Source organism: Anser anser (genome assembly GCF_964211835.1).
Source record: "Anser anser genome assembly, chromosome: 1".
NCBI classification, from domain to species: domain Eukaryota; kingdom Metazoa; phylum Chordata; class Aves; order Anseriformes; family Anatidae; genus Anser; species Anser anser.
The window spans coordinates 74,065,354-74,086,868 of NC_139720.1; the positions used below are offsets into that span (position 1 = coordinate 74,065,354).

Sequence of the window (21,515 nt, forward strand, 5' to 3'; positions counted from 1 at the left end):
GATTCAGGGTAGAAAAGTACTCCCTACCCCCTTCAGTGCTTGTTGCTAGAAGCATCCTGATAATCAGACTGATCTTGGGACCAATTTTCAACTCCTAACAGCTCAGTAAACTAAAATGCTTAGGCAATTTATTCTCTGTATATTGTCAGCTAGGTAACACTTGATTTCTCATTCCATGACTGCATTTTATTGTTTTAAACTGAAATCCAGCATGTGTGTTTCCAACAGATCATCTCCATAAGCACTTTCTTTTTGCTATGGAAATGATCTGAAAATTGTTCTTTGATATGAGAGAAGAGTTCACAAGGCCACACTGTACAAAAGCTTGAATCGTGCAATTATCATTTGTAAAGAGAAACTGTTATCAAAGTATCTGCAGGGGACACCTCCAGGACTCCTCTTAAAGTCAGGAAATTTGAAACATATATTTCTCTAACATGAATTTCACTCCAAACCCTTCTGAATAATTCATGAGAGCTGATTTAATGTCATAGTTAAATCTGGCACTCAGGACATCAGGACAGAGATCGGGGGTTTCTGCGGCAGATGTAAGATTTTGCCGGTTTCTTTGGGATCGGGGGTGGGGGTGGGGGGGGGGTGGGGGGTGTGTGTGTTTGGGAGCAGCTGGGATCAGGAGGGTTTGGCTACTGAGGTGCCTTTGATTTGGGAAAGTTCCTTACCTGTGATGAACAAGTTGGCATGGAAAGACTGGGGTGGAGGTCACTGCCACACTTGGTGCTTGCTGCTGCCGAAAGGGGAGGCAGGAAGGTGATGGGGAGCGGGAGCACACTGTCCCCCTGCCCCATTCTGCCCTCCACCAGCGCTAGCGGCAACCAGAACCAGAGCCTCTATTTTTCTTACATGGCAACAAATTATCCACACCAAGGGATAACAGATGTTATCTGTTCTTTAAAGAAAGAAGCCACCTCGAAAGAAGAAAACGCCACTTTGCTCTTCATTCAGTAAATGAGAGTTATAAATTGCTGGGAAATGGTAGCTCACAAAGCACTCAAAGAAAGACCTACAGTTTGGTATGTGACCAATACCAAGGAGTGACTGCTTCTAACTAGCAGCTGGTGTGTCTACAACCAGGCAAACTGGCTGAGGGGATGCTCATTTTTTTGCAATCCCTGCTCTTTCCCAACCTAGGATGAGTTGGAGAACTATGTCTGTAAGGTAGACCCATCTCCCCCCATCGAGCAACGCTGGCTTCCATGAACTAGGGATTTCACCCCACTGCGATCTGGTATATTAAAACCATCCAGTAATCACATTCCCATTATGCAGTGTAGCCTGAAGACTACTACATTTAAAATGCCATTTAATACTGCTAGATTTTTGGAAGAGCACAAGGGAAATGGAAAACAAGCATTTTATGGTGCTTATCAGCATTTAATCTCAAAGCACTTTTCTAATGCCAAGTGCTACCTCATTTTACAGACAGCAAAACTAAATGTTATGCATATGTATTTTTACCAAGGTCAGAGAGTGGAAAAATACTCAGGCTTTGTTGATTCCCAGCCTCAGCCACTGGCTCGAAGCCAAATTCCTCCTCTGTTAAGAACATGCTGCTGATTCACGGAACCATGCTCTGCCAAATCACTGAACAGCACTGAGCAGAACTGTGTGTTTTCCATAACACAAGCTATGATGCTGTCACTGGTAACTCAGACAAAACCGAGATTAACTGCAATACAAAACCTAGACAGTTGTGTCCTTTGCAACCTCCTTTTGCTGAAATGCAACAATCATGAATACATATTAATTATTTTCCTTGTACTATGTAGAATTTTATATTTAAATAGGAGTCATACGTGGTTCTTACTCATAAATATTCAAAAGCCAAAAATTTGTCCTTAAGACACTTGACGAACTACTGAAAACACACGACTATGATGTGGAAAGTTGGTCCTAACGTATTTTGCTCTAAAGCCTCTGTATTTTTCAAATTTTAATCATTGTCTAATGCCACAGGTGACACCTACTGGGCAAATGAAGGCCTGGCACATCCAGCATGACACAGCCCTCAGTATGCTTGGTTATTTCCCTAAACTGCTGAAAAGAACAAACCATCCTTACCCACTGCAATAAGATTTTGTTAAACCCATTACATAGGGAGGCAATTCATAACTGCTGAGAGGAAGGCAAGAAGTACAAACCATCAACTAGCTAGAACCTTCAGGATAAAAAGTGGCTTTTTTTTGCAGAGGAGGGGATGTCTAAATAGTCCTCCAGAGACAAGTAGTTCTATTGAAGTCCCTCCCTTTCTGTAGTTCTGTAGAAGCAGGAAGATGTGAACATTAGGGCAAATACTGCTTACCTTTTTTTTAACCATTGGTTAATTTTATTTTGCTTTGCAAGCAAAATTTCATTACACCAATAATTTCATTACACCAACCCACACTAATCAGTGTTAAACAATGAAAGAGTAGTGGTTTAGAGTTCATCAAATACAAGCAATATCAATGTCATAGTTAGAAAGGAAACACTGAAAAATCTCCCTTTATGTTGGCTAATTATTCACATTGAGTCTAATAACAGACTTAAAATGTATAATAATGGCATTAGGTACATTATCCAACTTGTTGCTGTTATTGCTTTTTAGAGAAATCAATTTGAAGAACAAATTTCCATCAACTTAAACTGCAAAGGCATGCAGCCCAAACATAAGGAGTACTTTTCTCAAAGCTATTCTATATTATCTATTATGCACTCACTAATGTTCCACTGATAAAGGTTACAAGTACCAAGAGCAAAAATGTAAGATTATTGTTCTTCATTTAAACTTGTAATAAAAAGGACCCTCCACACATTTTGCATGTGTAGGTACAGTGATTAACTGCATATGTTAGAAACCTGCAAGCATAACTAGCTAGCTGTCTGCACAGCTCATATTATCCAGGAAATACTTCATTCTCCATGGCAGCAGCAAGCCTGACGTGCCACAACTGCACACACCTTTCTGTGTAAAACAAGACACTTAAATATAGGGAAAAATAGGTCTAGACATTTTAATATCTTAAAAATTGATTCCATCTTTATTAACTTAGAGAAATTTCTAACAAACTCGTATTCACGTAATAGTAGTAACAACAAAAAAGCTGTATAGTCAGGTGTGGTCCAGAACTTAGCTCTGCATGGCCCCAGAAAATAATGTCACATAGTAAGGTCTTCAGATCCCTAAACAAATGACAGAGTGTCACCTACTGTCACGATTTTTTTTTAACATATCAGTTTTTGTCAACTACTCAAGTTTAATAAGGGGATTCACTTTGACCTGTAGGTCCTTGAATGTTCATATTCTCCCATTTGAGAGGAACACATGGGGCAGTGTGCTTCTCTCAATGTCTTTGGTACCTGGAAGGTTATAGAAGCTTTATACTGAAAGTATTTTTTTTATAGGAGAGGGAACTGAATATAAAGCTCCTGCCAGTTGAGGCACGGAGACATTTTCCTTAGGCAGCCTAACCTCATTTCCCTTTCTGGGAGCATTAAGGTAAGATCTCACCAGGCACTGTTCGGGAGTTGAATATATTCATGTAGAAATCTATCAGTAGTTCAGTGAAGAGATTCAGAGGTACCAGAGCACTCAGCGAGGCTGTTCCTTTAGACGGCCAGATCAAATTCAAGCCAAAGACGCAGGCCAGGCTGGATGCTGTCATTCTGTTATATATGCTCTCCTGCGAAACCTGAAAAGATATAAACATAAATAGGTATGTGCAGATGCATGCCCCATGACTGGGAGATGAGACTCCCCCATACTGAGGATGAGCCAATGATGGGCATAGACCCTGACCACAGGTACGTCAGTAGCTTCTTAATAGCCTCAGGACTGACCATGTAGCTGAGAGTCAGGGGACTACTGGGGTCTGTGTCCCACAAGAAAAGATTTCAGCAACTCAAGCGAAAAGACTGAACTGTTTCCTTATGCTAGGAAAAATAATTGTGTTGAGTCTTCTATATGGAATCTGTTGTTATCTCTGCTGGAGGGCAGAGAAGGACAGCAGAAACAGCTATTCCATCTGCTTGTGCTACATCCTTTACAGAATAAACCTCCAAAGTTCTGAAGTTGTTTGCAAGGGTTTAAAAGAACTTTTTTCTTCCACTTCACTTCCAAGTACCTCCACATTCATCCAATTCCTCTAAAGCTATCGAGGTGAAAATGGGCTGTAGGTGAGACATACAGCACTGAAATCTGTTCCGTACCTGGATGATGTGTCCTACATATGTCTATAGATGTGAACCCCAAACCGGGTAGCAGAAATAATTCTTCCCTGTATGATGTTGGCAAGGAATTTGTGTATATTCTGCCCTCCTGCATTGCGTGTCTGGTATCCAAAGCCCAATAAGGTCTGGATGTCCTATCTGACAGGTTCCCTGCTATTGTAAAGAGCCAGCAAGTTGAAAGTCAGTTCTTCCTGACATAGGTAATTCAGCCAGTTCTTTCCGGGCTGATGGCTGTAGTTGCTGATGAGCAGTAATCTGTCATGGGAAGACCATACAGTCACATACTGTGACATGCAGGCTGCTTTGAAGTTGTCGCCTTGGAGTAGAATGGGGAAGAATTGGCTAAATAATCCTGTGTGCTAGAGTTTCAAGTAGAAGAGGAAAACAAAAATTCTGCTTCTCAGTACCTCTCAATTTCTGCCTTTGCCATAGGGCCTCCTGAAAAGGCAGCTCAGTAGTATTGTGAAAAGTCTGATGGCAGTAAAGGAAAAATCTAAGAAACACTATAATCATGTGAGCACTTCTTAGTATATGCATAAAGTCCAGTTGCCCTCTACCCAGTAATGAAGGTTTTGTTCCCGTCTGCCTCTTTGCATGGTCCCACTCTCCTCAGTGCTCTACCTAGAGAGAAGCCTTCTTGCTCAGCCATCAGGGGATATAAAGTCCTTTAGACACACGTGCAGGATGAGTGTTTTCCTTGGGAGACATGAAGAAGCACACGTGCCAAAAGCTTAGCATTTTCTCCCTAGCCATATTAACTTTTTCCAAAAAGAGGTACAATTTTTCCTTCCAGTCTTTCCTTTACCCTCCTAGGCCATTAGAGATACTATGATGTTGCCAGTATTAAAGGGTCCAATTTTTTTTAAGGTCATGAAGCAGGGCTGGATAAAGGAAGGGCTGTTAATAAGAACATACTGGTGCCATAACTACCTTTTCAAAAGATTGAGTTCACAACGCAAGACTAAAAAGTCAACAACGATGCCTGCTTCATGACCTTACGCAAAACACACATCATTCTCTCTAGAGTATGAATCACATATAGCAATGCAGCAAGCTACCACCAAAGTAACCGATGAGGGAAAACAATCAGGACAATGACGATTACCCTGCTAACAATGTGGCACAGACCTAGGTATAACCCTGATGGTAGATGGACAGTGAAGCTTGCCTTTGGATTCAGGTAAATGCAGCAAGGTTAGGGACTGGTGTTCTGGCTCTCAGGTCAAGAGACCCACACTGGCTACATCCACACTGAGTAATGTGCTGAGTGAGAACAAATCATTTTTTGGTGTTTCTTTCACTTGGAAGTCTCTAAAATAATGTGAGAGCTCTGCTGCAGCCCATCACGTTGGTGTTTTTTTGCAGCATGAATTGAAAATCATGTGCCGCATACCCTAAGGAGGGTACTTTAAGCATATATGGGGCAGATACATTGTGATGGCACAAAAGCACATGGTATACTACTCGAGGGCCGTGGAGGGTGGAAGGAGCCAAACCTGTTGCAGGTGCCTCTCCCATGGTTTTTGAGGGTACTCCTGACATACTCTCACCTGCAAGGTGTACAGGTTCTGTCTCTGAACGCTTGTTGACACACATCCAGATCAAACTAGCCATCTCCTCAAAGGCTAATGCTTCAGCCCAAAGCAACAACACTGCAACTTGCTGGTAGAGCTGGTTTATAATAATTCTTAATATTTTTTTCATTTTCAGGTCCACTGTCTCAAAGAACGTTTCTAACTCTGAGATGAATCCACCTCTTCTTTCCTGTTACCACTTCATGAACATTTCAAGGAGGCAGTCAATGTTGAAACAATCAACAAAAATACCCATGACACAGCCTCTCTCCTGAGAGAGAAAATTCTTCACATAAAATGAACCAGTGATTATATCTGAGGCAGAGCTACGTTAAGCCTTGCCTGTGAGTCATCAATTAGGCAGACGCTCAGGAATTCAAGGGAGACACTGCACTCATTCTACCTTGTTCTCATTCCGCAGTGCGCAGCAATGCCTTCCTCAGCAGATCCCAGAAAAAGTGTGCAGCTGAATCCTACTCTTTCTCCACAATAATCTTTGCTGGCTCATCAAAAGCTGCAAGCAAGGAAGCCCTGTCATACCAGTGGTAATGGCTTTATCCCTCCCTGAGGGGATTTTGCTTCTTACAAGAAGAATACAAGAATTTGGCCATACAAATGGCATCTTTAGCATTTGGACTAACCCCCCTAGACTCTTTCTTTGATTCCATCATGAAGGTACTAACCATTACCTGTTTTAAGTGAGAATAGACTTGCTCTGCCAATTTGACAAGATAATAAAAGACAATTCTCCAAAGACCTAGATTTTATCTTTGAAGGAATCATCTGAACATCACAAAAAAGTGTAACAAGAAAGAACTACACAACTCCAGCTTGTTGGGTTTTTCCTTCTTTGACTGGAACACATATAAAAAATCATAATGTAGTGACAACTTATATTGAAAGAAAGGCCTCTAGAAATCTTTTTCTTTACCTTCAAATAAAACTTGCAAATTGCTAAACTCATCACTGGAAGTAAACACTGAAGATTTAGTGCCACATCAACAAATACAAAATATACATCTCCACCACTCCAGATTACATACCCAGTTTCCCCCAGCAAAGCTGTAACAATTTTTGGACTCCACAAACATGCATCCCAGCACCCTGATGGATAATGCAGGAGTGACACCACTCTGCCACTATTCTGCATAATGAACTTCAACAGTGTAATGGTAGAAGGTAGAAACAACCAATTACCATCACATTTTACAAATATAAGGACATCACCGTCTTTTTGACTTTGTACTCACAATGCTTAAGGGAAGTTGACAAGACACTTCCAGATGAAAATTACTAAATATTAAAACACTCCCACAAACTGACTGGAAATGCAAATTTCTATCCCTTACTCTCTGCTAACCATGCAGAGGTGCCAACTGCTTGTATCTGCTCCACGAGGCTTAGTCATCTAATCCTTCCCAACGTGCCCCATAGCCCCAGCCACCTCCAAGCCTTCCTGGTGATAATTACACTTTTAAATTGGACAAGTGATTGAGATAAAACATCAATTCAGAGCAATTCAGAGTTTTGAATATTTTTTTTTGCCAGCTTTTACTTTGCTTTAGGTTTGTTGCTTCGGTTTCAGATCTGAAGTATAGCTCATGTGACACAAAATCTTATCTATTTTTTCCATTTGGTCCAGGTAGACATTTTGAATTTGGCAGGTTTTTGCAGTAGCTCCCTTAGGCAAGTCAGCCACCCTTTCCCTGCATCAGCGACGATTAAAGGGACAGAAAGATGCAGCAGAGTGGGAAGGTGTTTAAGTATAGAGACAGGGGCTGTATTTGCTGTTTTGCCACTTGTTCCTGGTTGTCTACAGACCTCAGTTCTCTGTGAATCCAAGGGGGGCCTGCAAATCCCTCGCTAGAGGCCACCTACACTGCAAAGTGGAGATGGACAGTGTGGATCTTTAACAGTATGCTGGGCTCCTTACTGGCAAAATCCCTGCCAGTCTAAGGTTAAGGAATTTGGACCTATTTTTGAAATGCAAGTCTTTTACTTCTGTAGGAGTTGTAATGTCTTGCTGTAGCACTCTTGGACTAGAAGGAGCTGTTTCATTAAGTAAGGGGACTGAGACTGCAGAGAAAATGGAGATCTTCTTCTTCTTCCGCAAGCCTGTATCAGCCTGTACTTAAAGTATTCAAAACCTGTATCTAGTGATTACAATGCATCCCACTTCATGAAATTAGCACAAGTGCCTCTTGCACTTCTCAAGGCTGAGCTCATGGAAGAATTAAATTGCCTCTTACATGTAAGAAGGTTGATGCTTGCAGGTAAGAACTAGGATTATTGGTAGAGAGGTCTAAGTTTGAATTGTGTCAGTTTGCACAGCACACCAATCTGCAATGAATAAAAATCTCTAGCTCCTAGATTGTTTCACATTCCCTTGACCTTTCCACATGCAAATATTCCCCAGGACATTAAGGACGAAAAGCTATGGATCAGCAAAAATTGCAGAGCTGAGCACTAGTATCAACTTGACGCTGTGCTTTACATAACAAGACACACTCAAAAATAACGCTATGTTCTGTTGCCCAATTACAGAAAACACTATATAGTACTTTTGCACACCTCATTAACACCTCAAGTGCTCAGCTCTTAGGAAGTGCGTTGAGATGGTGCATCTATTACTGGAACAAAGTCACTTACATGATTCGTAATGCTGAGGAGAGATATCAGTTGCTTAAAGAATAGCTAATAACATGAGGAGTTCCTTAATAGCATTAGAGTTCAGCTAAGCAACAGTAAACAAGCATGTGGGTATTACAGAAACCTTGAAAGCACTGTCTGAGCAAGGGTCATATCAATGTCTTTCCTTTAATCTTGCTTTTCTATAGTGTTTTGAGGTAATATGGGATTAAATGTACCTGCTTATGAAATATGCTACAAGCTAGAATATGGTAAGCATGATCATAGCCCAAGAATAGTTACAGTTACAGAGGGCTAATTCCTCCAGTGGTAAAAATCAGCATCGTTCCATATCTGTCATTAGTTCAGTGGGCTCTTCAGACTTCTGAAGGCTGGGTCACTTCATTTAGTTGTCAGCTAAACTATGATCCTCAATATTAGGCACTTGGGTTTGAAAAATACAATCTAGAAAAGGTAATGCACTGGATAAGGCAGAAGGGAGGGAAACTAACACTCTCCTTACTGTCTTTTCCTGCACATAAACTGGCAGCAAAAGGATGTCACCAGGATGACTGTAGAATGGCATGTACTGGAAGTTCCCCAAACCCTCACACTTGTGGGGTTTCCAAAAACAGGTTAAAAATAATCAGCAAATTGTAAAGTAAGACAAAAGACAACTGATTTAGTTTATTCAGAAGTATACCAACCGTCCTTGCAAAATGGCATGACCAAAGCTTTTGTTCAACATTGTAGTAAATTCACCGCAGTAAATTCAAATTACAGAATTAGAGGCTATTTTACACAGGAAAATGTTATTTTAAAGATAATATACAAAATATTTTGCTGATTGTTGTTCCAAAGCTCATCAATATTTTTACCATTTACTAAAATGACACAAATGTAGTGTTTTATTTGCCCAAAACTTACGCTTTGGAAAAAAAAAAAAGTGATTTTATGTAGTTTTATTCTGGCACCAAAAATTACACACTCACCATTGTCAATCTTTTTCACTCCAAATTAGGGGGAAAAAAAGAGTAAAACATATATTTGTGAATGGGAAGTGGAGGACAGAGGACTTTTAAATATTTCAGTGCAGGCAGAGTTTCATTTACACAGTAGATTTTCTTACATCTAAAGAATATTATGGTCAAGGTACGTCTGAGACTGTTGTTTAGCACTGGCTTTTGTTAGAAGTGGCACTAAAGATTGGCACTACTTTTGGAAATTTTGCTTATACTCACCATATGGAGAAAGCATATCAGATACTTCAGAACAACATAATTATGTTCAGGAAGTCCATGAATGATCTGTTTACATCTGGTTACTCGTAAACTGCTCTCCACACCTGCAATATCAAAGTCAGTCTTAATTTAACTCAAAAACATCAAAATATTACCAAGAACTAACACCTTATTTATATCATCTGGAATTACTTCGGCTATTCATCTGTAAAACTGACCACAAAAATCAGCCCTATTAACCTCCACCACCATTGTAACAGTTTGGGCTATCTCTTTGTATAAGCCTATCATATTCAGTATTTATCTGGCTAAGACTAACGTCCAGAGTATTTTCTCCATTCAGTGAAATAGCCAAAATAATTTGCTAGAAAATACTTTCCAAGGTCTTGTTTTGAATCCCATTATCTCCCCATGCATTGAATCCAGATGTCTACCTTTCATGCCTTGATTTTATTCTTGCTGCTCAAAGTGCTCTTTTGGCACTCTACTAACTTCAAACACTTTTGTGATTCTGCAGGAAACTTTTCTGTCTTGGACAAGGATTTATGAGGCAGCCACTTGAATGGGTAAGAACTTCGTAGAGATAAGCTTAAGCAGGTTCATTAACTCATTTCTACAGACAGGCAAATCTGCAACTAGACCCCAAAGTCACTTAGACAGTCTGGGTAAGAATTATGCTAACATTAGAATGCATTTTGAATGCTATTCCAAGTGACTTTTTTTTTTCCCTGTAATATTGTAATTATCTTAGTACTGGAAGTTTAACATCAGTTTGGAGAGAGGTCTGACTGTTACAATCATGCCTGACCTAACCAACTGATTTGTGCTGATGTTTTTTCTCCATTTGTTCCATTTTTCTTTCTCTCCCTGACATTGCTAGAGATGCACAGAAGAATCTATGCATGCACAAAATTCCAGCATGTTGAATGTTCCCTTCAGCTCTGATTTAAATACATGAAGCTATACCATGGTGAGCTGTGTTGATATTTTTACTACTGCAAAGCTATCAGTTCCTGTAAGACACAAAAATCTGAGTCACAAGAATTTTCTTGCCAGCCTTCTGCAGAGTAAATAATTCAGGAAGTATAGCAACACCAGGCAAAGGAACTTTAGCAGTTTTCATGACCAAACAAGAAGTTCTTTGAAAATTTCAAGCTTCAAGTTTCTATATTCTTTTTTGCCAGTCACTTGGCTTATTTATTTCTCAGCTCCTGTCAATAAATCTTGTAAAAAATGTTTCAGATGAGACACTAAAGAAAAAAGCTTCACTATTATTTCGAAGTATTGTAAAGTAGGCATAGTGTTTTTCTGGGTTTGCAGGTTAAGAGATGTACTAGATACATCACACACTGCTCTGGTGTTTTCCAGAAGCCAGAATGAGAATTTTCAAATCATCCCAAGACAGCTGTCTATGATCGCACCTCTTCAAAGCTCTCTTCTGCACTGTATTCACAGAGAATATGCCTTTGCTGCAGTCCAGCTTGGCTCTCAGGCTTAACATCTTTAAAAAGTAGGATATCATCATAGCATCAAGAAAAGATAGTGGACATCACACTGCATAACAAAAAAGCTCAAGGAGAAATTCTCTTAAACTCCATCTTTCAACATACGCTGTCAAAATTTAAAACACCAATAAACAAAAATAACATTGAGACCTTCACAGATGCTTTGCCATGAAAAAAAAACCTCAGTATTCCTAGGACAATGCATTGCTCTCAGACTCTTCAGATTTGTTCTTTTTTTTCACTTAGCTCTAGCACAGAGTAACATCATGCCCAGAATGTCAGCCGACTAATTCAGTAAAAAATAACATTTACCAAATTGAAATTCCCCTATTCTTTACTCTGGGCTGAATGACTATCCTTACTTCCTTCATTTTTACAATTGCCTTGTGAATAGACTTACTTCTCTTAACACCCTGAGATATTTATTGTGTAGATGGATGAATCCTTGATTTTAGTCTTGCAAATAAAAAACAGTACTGAACTTCAAAGGATTCTGAACATGACTAACTTGATTATTTTTTAATGGAAATACATCAATAGTGTTAGTGATATTAAATAATACATGCAGATGCTAGTGATGGGCACAGTATAAGAATTTTATATAGAACAAAGTGTATCTAGGTACACTAAACTTTCTGTACTGTTATTTGAATAGTAGCAAAACATAGAAACCTCAGAAGGAGTCTTCACTACACTTTACCAACATGCTGCAATTGAGATTTATGCCCAGCCCTAATTCTTTTATTGAGCTACCCCAACAGCAATGGACATGATAACGAAGATAACCTTCACTTTGCAACAGCAACATCCAGTGGTTACCAGAGGTATGTTACCAGACTCTGTTGGAAACTCTACTCCATTAAGATCTAATTTCCTCAAAAAACAGGTGTTGGAAAAATGTGTTCTTGTGACTTGTCACTGGAAGCCCTACTGGTTCTCTGCTAAATTGACAAGAGCCGCAATGGCAAAACACCAGCCTGAACAAGAAGAGGGTAATAAATCTCAGATTTCAACCTCTGTTATTAGGGGGTTGCCTTGCTAACATTATAAACTTTCAGTCCCTGACAAAGGCCACACAAGTGGCCACACAAGTTCTGTAATTCATATATTTATGTGGTATCAAATCTTTAGATAATTAATGCCTTCTATTCTCATGGTTTTAGATCCTTGGTTCCCTAATATGTTACTGTCCTGGTATCAGCTAGGATAGAGTTAATTTTCCTCCTAGTAGCAGGTATGGTGCTGTGTTTGGGATTTAGGATGAGAATAATGTTGATAACACGCTGATGTTTTAATTGTTGCAGAGCAGTGCTTACACTAAGCCAAGGACTTTTCAGCTTCTCGCTCTGTCCTGCCAGCGGGCAGGCTGGGGGTGCAGCAGAAACTGGGAGGGGACAGAACCAGGACAGCTGACCCAAACTGGCCAAAGGGGTATTCCATACCATCTGACATCATGCTGAATAATTAATATGGGTGGCTGGCCAGGGTGGGGGGACCGGCTGCTCAGGGATAGGCTGGGCATTGGTCAGCAGGTGGTGAGCAATTGCATGGTGCATCACTTGTTTGTACACATTATTAGTAGTAGTACTATTATCATTATTGTTATTATTTTCCTTTCTTTTCTGTCCTAATAAACTGTCTATATCTCAACCCCACAGGCCTTCAGCTCTTTCTAATTCTCTCCCCCATCCTAGAGAGAGAGGGGGGAAGGTGAGCGAACAGCTGTGTGGTGCTTAGCTGCCTGCCGGGTTAAACCACAACAGTTACCCAGACGAACAGTTCCAATAAAAAAAATGTTCCTGTCCCTCTCCTCACCCAAGAAAAACTGTAACAAAAAATAAAATAAGCATACAAATGACCCCCTATTTTTTTTTCTATGATCATTTTCTATGATTCTACAATTTGGGAAAAGGACTTTCCAATTTACTGCAAGGTTCACAGTTGCTGTTGTCCCAAAAGGCTGTAAGAAAAGGAATTCCAAAGGGATTCCAAAATGGAAACATTTTTGTGTGTGTAAAAGCAGATTTTTATTCTCCCAGACTGCCAGTAGGGAGGACGCATTGAAAAAAAAAAGGGGGAGAACAGTGTCTAAAGTACTGATTTTTCAGGCTGCTTTTCTGCAGAGACTGGACTTCTGGTGTTGTGCTATCTGCCATCCATCTTCTGGTCCCCACCAACATTTAAACTGTTGGCACTATTAGATCAGATTTGATAGAGGTGTAGATCAATGTCAATGTACTATATGCCTACACATTTTGTGGAATTAGGCAACCGGGTAAAGAAGATGGACCCTAAAGGTGTCCCTGCTTTGAAAACATGCTACAGTGTGATATCAATTCTCACTAGGCATTAGAGGAGACAAAAGAAAGCTCATGTTTGTGATGCAAATCCACAGGAAAACATGCTTCATTAGCTCTGCTAGTCACAGGACTAGTTGTTCTTAGAGTTCTCTGTATGCACAAACAGTGAAAAAGATTGAGAGTGGACGCTGGTATCAGGAAATGCAAATACAGGGAATACAAGAAAAATGATAAAGATGATTAACAGCCTATTTACCATACTTATAGCAGAGTCTCTAATGTCTACAAAACATTATCTAACAATATAATGTGTTTGTACTTTTGTATTGAAGGTTAAGCCAAACTCCAAAAAGAACAGTAGTGGTGTTAGAGAAATTTGTCCCTCATATGTCCCAGTAAGGAGCTACCTGTCAGCCTTCTGAGCGGCCCATGATACTCAACAAAGCAGCAGAGCTTCTGATTCCCATGTTTGAAACTTCTGACAAGGTAATTACACCACTGTCCTTTTCTGGGTGGAATCCCACCTTGTGCTGGTACAGATTATGAGGTTGCCCATTAATGGCTGCAGTGAAAGCACTAATAGTATTACGTACCCACAACTACGTCATGGTTAGCAAACAACAGTGATTAAGAATTAGCCGGGTCCGGTTCAAATTGCTGTATGAATTTTTCTAAAACTGAGTTAATACTCACTGGTGATTCCAAGGATAGGATCATAACATTCAAAGGTTAGTAACGGCTGAGGGAGTTCCCTAAGGAAAGTCTTTAGGATAACAGCAGGAATATGGATATCATGATAGTCATCGAAATTCACAGACTTGCCTAAAAGAAAGAAAGAAAAAAAAAGAAAAAGGTGTTCAATCATATGTTTTACTTATTCTTTAAACTATAAACTACCAATTAAAACCTGTTTCACACCACAATTAGAAGAGAAAACCTCCCGGCTTTCCAGCTTCTGGCAACTCCTAGCATTTTCTTTTAATATTTTTCATGGAGTTTTATTCATCTTGCTGTAAGAGATCCTCCCCATTAAGGCATTTCATAAAATTACTTCACAGGGACGTCAATGACTTTCAAAATGACTTCAATGTATTTCATAAATTACTAGGTAAAATTACATTTCGGTGCCATAGCCAGGGAAAAACACCAGAGGCAAAATGACACAAAGACACTGTACTTGGCATTTTTAACTAACTCTGGTAACTCAAACTGCACAGAGGTAATATGGGTGTTTATGATAAAAGAGACCATTTTTGACTCAAACCTCATCACTCACTAGCTGCTGCGGTTTTCTGAAGCTTTGGTCTGACGTCAATTGACGACTCTGTGTTCAGCAAGCTTTCAGTGCCTATTGCTATTTTTCAAGCTTCTGTACTAGTGCTTTTATTATGATAGTTTACAAATGACTTCATGATTAACTTATTATAAAAAAACTAGCATCTCTGCTTCACCAACAGAAACAAGATCAATAAGCCCTCACACTATTATTAATCTGTGGCAGTGGTTATGGCAGCTTACCCTGATTGTAGAGTTTCTGAACATCTTTGATAGTCTGGACACTGGCTGACCTTCTGAAGAGGCCCTCTACTTGTAGTCCTGAAAAACAGTTAATGTCCCATCTGTAAAAGCCATCACTCTCTTGTTTTTCCACATAGGTTCAGTTGAAGATAGAACAAAGGGAGAAGGTTTGGGAACAAATCCACTTGATACACTCAAGGTGGTAATAAAGTCCTTCAGAAGAGAATATAGAATCAAACAATGTTGTAGCAGTGCTTAGATCACTTTCTTTAATGTGTCTCACAGAAATACTACCACCTTTCCTTGAGTGTTTTAGCGTGTCGTACCAACTATATTTTTTCTTTAAATGTAGCTTTCAATTGTGCCTAGTGACAAGAAGCTGCATATTTACATTCACCAGGCTGCTTATGACCTCACCCTCACTGAGTGTATCTGCAAACTGAGCCCCCAAACTATGCCTGTAATCTGCTATTCTACTTTTAAATGCCTTAAAGCCTTTAGCAAGCTAAAGAGAGTATTTGCAAAGATTCCCTAAGCTCCCTCTTCTGTCAGTGGGAGAGACAAGATCCTTTAGGCTGGGGAATTTTTTATAGCATCTTTGGATGGAGGAGCCTATATCTTATCACTGGAGGGACATTAGCCTCCCCAGCTTCAAGACAGTTTTGTGCAGACCACTGCTCTTTCCACCTCTCTCTGGAAGTCAGTTGGATTTAAGACTCTGCCTGCCCATGGTATTTTGAAATACCTGATTCTAGTCTTGAGGCACTGCTGAAATAAGTATCATAAATTTCAGGAAGGGTAGCTATCTAATTTGGTTTCATGACTTTGACTAACTGAAATCCGTTTTCAGCTACAGAGAAAAAACTTCATACAATCAAGGATCTAAGTAGTATCTAAGTAGGATCTACGGACAACAGCTTTTAAGGTAAGTTATTTATCTGAATTATTATGCAAAACGGGATTTGGACAAGAAGTGTTACTTTTTTTTTGAGACTTGCATTACTTCCTGCTTTCGAGTTTGGTAAAATCTTTGTTTCCCTCTCTTTTTCCCTCTCTGGTTTGTGCTGTTCCTTCCACCCAGCAGGTAATGCAATTTGGCTCACACATAGTCTAAATTTGAGATACCTACTGGAATCACAGCTATGCAAAATATTAGACTATCCTAGTCTGACAAAACATAAAATTGCAGGCATTTTGAGAAGGGTGGCAGACTACCCACTGACTTGAAGGGGTTGCTGTGTGTTTTCTTTACATGAATGTGTGACAACAGATGATTGAACTTTTATTTTCTTTATAATCTTGCAGAAGCTAAGTAGCCAGGCTGAAAGCAATGCTTGTGTATCTCAATTGAAGTATGTGCATATCTATTTGAATGGTCAAGAACTGTTATGGTGTTCTAAAAATATTGAGTCATACACTAATGAAAGATACTGCCATTCTTGCAAATTCACCCAGGTCACATGCAAGAGAACATTTTATACTTGAAAAACTAATAAATACAATATTCCCTAATCAACCCATTCCTTACAGAACACCATTTAGTATTGGTCATATGAATTTAAAACAGTATACTAAAAGAATCGATAACATAATATTGAAGTAAGTTTCCGGAGACAAGTCTCAGAGGCTTTTGCAAAGAAACCCAAGCTCTACTTAAAAGTTCCCCACTCACAAGATTTAGAGGCTTAGACGGAGTTTAGCTGAATATGGCCCCTTATTTTTCTTTTTTTTTTGTTTGTTTTGTTTTTCTGAACACTTATGCTCTCTTTTTAAGTCCTAGGTTAAATATTAAAACTTTAGCTCATGCCTTCAAATCTGGAAGGAGTATGAAATCTCAGACTATACTATCCCTTCAAATCTGGAAGGAATATGAAATCTCAGACTATACTATCTGAGAAGAACATGTGTGTGTTTACTAAAGGAACCCAATAGACAGTAATTACGATCTATTGGAAGGCTTGTTTATTCCCAACCAGATCATGTTTCAATTGGATAAAGTTACTGCAAATGACATCACTGTAGTAAAACTGTTGCTTTAAATTTATAGTGGAACCTGTCTAAAGGCATGGCTTTGGAAATGCAGCTCTGAACAGCTGGCTTGTCGAGGCATTGCCCTCAGCAAACAACAAATGCAATAATTTTCTTAAAATTTGTAGAATTTTAAGCTGGCTGTCAGTGGGCTAGAGGTTTTCCATAGAAACACATTTCAGAAGATGGACATCATAAATGCTTACAATTTGGTTTGCAGGAATTGCCTGAATAGTTAATGCTTTAATCTGATGTGAATCTCACTGTATAAACTACAGTATAATAAATATCCATTTTTAACATGTTTATTCCTTTATTGGCTGTGCCTTCAAGAGTCTAATTAAAGACATTAATCTGTAGTGCAGACAGCAGCTGTACTGGTCTGGCCCTGCACCCCATCAGTGTTACTGTAATGGCACATAACACTAAGCTCTTTCTGGATATGTTGTTTGGACGTCTTAAGGGGGAAAAAGCATCTTTCCTCCTCATCTGCAGAAATGGGGAATATGGGTGAAAACTGTGTTACTTCTAGAATTAATTTTCCTGGACAGCTGAAACTGAATAAATATACAGTAATTTCTTTGATCACTAGTGGCAACAAGCCAAATACCAATGCATGTATCTCCATTCCTTACATTTGTGGACAGCCACATGTAGAAATTAGTCAAATGACATGACTAATTAAATGCAGATTAATGCAACAATTCTTAGGAATAAAGAAAAAGATAAACTCTTTCTAAAGTAAAAGAACAGCAACTGCATAATAGCTGTGCCTTTTTTTTTCATTAAAAATGCTCAGAACAGAAAATAATATACTACAGGGATTTTTAAACAAAGCATGGGTCATAACTTCAGCCCACTGGTAAACAGATATGAGTCAGCAGCAGTTATGCTATTGAATGTGGAAAATGATGAGCCTGGGCACAAAAACAGACCTTCTGTTACACATTTTTCTGACTTCTGTGATACATATGAACTGAGTGGGATACTTTATTAAGAAGTCTGCAGGCTTAGTATTTGCTCTCAGTGCTTTCTGTGTTTCAGACGGGCCTGGCATAATGAGAGTAAGGGAAAGCTACCTAAAACATTAGAATGATGGTGCTACATGGAATTTGCCATGTCACATAGCCCGAACAACATTAGCATATGCCCCCAACTGGAGTCTCATAATAAGGGACAGGAAACGGAACAGGGACCTGATGCCTCTTGTTGGTTATTCCACTGGGAAGGGTAAATACACAGCCTTACACACAACCAGGAAATACATTTGCCAAGCCTGGCTCTTCCCTTTCAGTCACTAGAGGGGAAAATAAAAAAAAAGAGGTCTTGGAACTACCATAATTAAGCAACATTTAGCACTAGGTGTCCCCACTAAAGTGAAATTAATCACTTTGGTTTTGGAGACAAAATACATGTCAGAGCTACCAGAGTTACGAGATGAGGAAAAAAATTGGCTGAAGACAATCCTGGTCATTGCACCTCAAAATATTTGTTTTTATCCTTTCAAGAATATATTTTGATGTAGCCTATTCAATTTTTTGTTAGCGGTGTTCTCCAATCAAGTTCTGTTTACAGCACGATTTATGTCAGCTATCTCTTTAAACAGAAAAAAAATATAAATATATATATATATAGGTGTACAAGTTGAACTATTTTGCCATTATAGGCATGGGTAACCCAGTCCATAGAGAATACAAAAATTAGACTAACGGTGCTCACCAGACCACTACTAGGCACTGACTGGCATTAGCAGCTAGTCTTGTGCTTTCCAGTACTGATTAACACACAGCTGCATGTCACTCAGCTATCCTATTAACACTGCAGATCCTCTGTTGAGATAAGTAAGCACAAACTGCTCCCTGCTCCTTACACACACACGAAAAGACAGAAAAATAGATGGATAGATACATGGATAGATACAGAGATCAGTGGAATTTTGTTACCGTGCCCTAAGCTCTCTGGACCAAAGAGAGCTAGTTTATTTTAAATATTAAATACTATACAGAAAACCATAGTGATATGACCAGAGAAAAAGCCATCTGTATCCAGTGAAGAGTGATTCTGAGATTGAGAATTTAACTGAGTAATTATTTAAATGTCAGTAATCATAAATGAAAACAGACAGACACTTCATTCCACACTGAAATAAGATGTGTTTTACCATAGTAGACAAAATTTTACACTGCAATGACACAATTGTGTCACACTGCGAATTAATAAATCATTGCTAAAAATACTTAACCCCCTTCTGCCTCCCTGATCAGTTGTCCCAAAGGAAAGACACAGAAAATCAAAACACATAAAGATAAATTAAAGCAACACATGCTGTCACATTGCTGAAAACTTGTCAAAGAAAGAGAGATGAGAAAATTACATTCTTTTTCTTTCAATCATCCTTGATTTGAGGGTTGCTGGCATCAAAAACCTTTGTTAATTTGTCTGCTTTCATAAGAGAAATAGCAAAGAGTGAGCATCTGAATTCCTTCTGTCCCAAATTGAGTTTGGAAATGCTTCTTTTTACTGCTGGTCCTGCCAAGTCTCAGGAAGTGTCCATTCCGATTTGGAACCAGTTTTCATCCTAATACAACTGATTCAGGCATCTTCTTGCAGATTACCTAATTCTAACAAGATTCCCTTTTAAAAATCCGAACTGATTTATTTCTACCATGAAGACTGATGAGTTCATATCATATTTCGAGTAATATCTTAATTGTTCAAAGTGGTACCAATTAAAATGTTTATACTTAGGATAAATTTGAGATATTTTTTTTTAAGGCTAGAATACAGTATGAATTTTGCACTGCCTTCCTTTCCCTTGTACTCTGTGCAATGAATACAGAACAAGTGAGCATGGTGTCTGCAGTTTGCAAAGATGATTTGCACAGCAAGAAGGTCCATAGAAAATCAAGGACAGAGGGAAAGAGAAGGCACAGTTTCAGCCCTACAGAAAAGCTGAGCAGTGGCAACAAGAATTTAGAACAGTGCATCTTCCCTAGAACCCAAAGTGTATTTGTGTCCTTGCAGCTTTGAAATGCACAATCTAGCCTTTGGATTTTTGAATGAATATTCTCTGTTTGCACTTGGTACCCCTGAACATAATTTATTTACAATGCCTGAGCATCTAAAACACAAACTGCTTATTACAAGGTTCATTTTTATTTGATGACACGTGAACCAGTCCTGAGGTTTATCTTGTCCCCATGAACCCTAGGTAAAAACATTCTCATGAAAACAAGAACTTAGAAATGTTTATATGGCCAATGTCAAGCTTTCCCACTGTTGCATTTTTAAAAGATATTTGAGTCATCACAAGAAGTGGAGGCCAGGAGGCAAAGTCATTAAGCTGCAGCACTCCATATGTACTCTGAATGCATAACCATCCATCTCTACCCATTCTGACTATCACCATCAGGATGCATTCATTCACATTAAAAAATGGAACCCAAAATTCTTCCATCAGCAAGATTTGTTGTGCTTCATGAAAGTGATGGGAAGGAAAGATTAATCGCTGTTTACCACTGCTTTGGCTATTGAACAGACAAAGGACAGCTTTAGTTGTCACTATAATCATACCATATAACATTTATTACGCTGTGAATTTATTGGTCTGTTCCATCACTTCTGAGCTGCTGCTGATCTCAAACGGTCTCTTTAGTAATCAGCTCTCCCAAGTTTTCTGCATTATTTTTGTAGCTGTTTCCTTTGATTTCCTAATCAAATAAAAATTCCCTTAAAAGCTGGTTTCTGACTTCCAGAAGTTGGTCTGCTTACAAACAGAGTATTGGTTTTGCCATGCAGCTTTATTTTTAGTGTTTATCAGTTAGTACACTCAAACTGTGGGTTATACTTTAAAAACTGAGAGCATAGTGAATTGTATTAATACTGCTCTAAACAAACACCAAAACCACAAGCCACATTCCACCCAGCTTTTCTCTTGATACCTTACATCCAGTATGTAAATTGATTTCTATGAAAAAACAAAACAAAACAAAAAAAAAACAGATACATAAGCAAAAGACATGAAAGGGAACTATTGTGACATCTGAAGTTTAAAGGCAGAAGTGCATGTCTGAATCCTAAATCCTTCAGTGGATAAAACCACCAGCAAGGCTGGACAGTTCTGAAGCCATCAGGTCCGCCTCTGTCCTGCCAGGTCGCAGTGAGCAGCACTTGCAGCTACTTGCACATCCCTGAGCATTATGGACACACAAAGGTGCATCCTCCGTACCGTGGCATTACTTACATCTCTGGTTATCAAAACAGTTTGTTAGAAGTGACAGCTCCCATTTGCAATCTCACTTCAGCACAGAATAGGTTGCTGAGGACATGTGGGGACATATTAACCAGAGAAAAAATTACTACCCTGTGGCTTAAGCTGGGATTTTTTGAGCAAAGGGCCTGTGAGCAAAGCATCAAGATCATTACCACCAAAGGAATGACACCAAGTTAGAAACACTTATGAATTGTTCTGACAAAAGAGTGAATACTTAATTA

The 21,515-nt window shown here is 39.1% G+C and overlaps 1 protein-coding gene across 20 annotated transcripts in view; it reads right to left on the reverse strand.

Moving 5' to 3' along the window:
- Window positions 1-2,321: 2,321 nt before the first annotated feature.
- ARHGAP8 (Rho GTPase activating protein 8) overlaps window positions 2,322-21,515 on the reverse strand; it is an 84,474-nt gene continuing 65,280 nt past the window's right edge. For 19 of the 20 annotated variants that reach the window (XM_083821083.1, XM_083821092.1, XM_083821091.1 and 16 more), the window contains 4 exons: window positions 14,994-15,071; window positions 14,169-14,297; window positions 9,671-9,774; window positions 2,322-3,689 (listed from right to left, as the gene is read on the reverse strand). In XM_083821083.1, the coding sequence (XP_083677209.1) occupies window positions 3,492-3,689; window positions 9,671-9,774; window positions 14,169-14,297; window positions 14,994-15,071 (509 nt within the window). In that variant the 3' untranslated portion in view covers window positions 2,322-3,491. The remainder of the gene's footprint in view (window positions 3,690-9,670; window positions 9,775-14,168; window positions 14,298-14,993; window positions 15,072-21,515) is intronic. The other variant, XM_083821084.1, reaches the window with a different exon arrangement.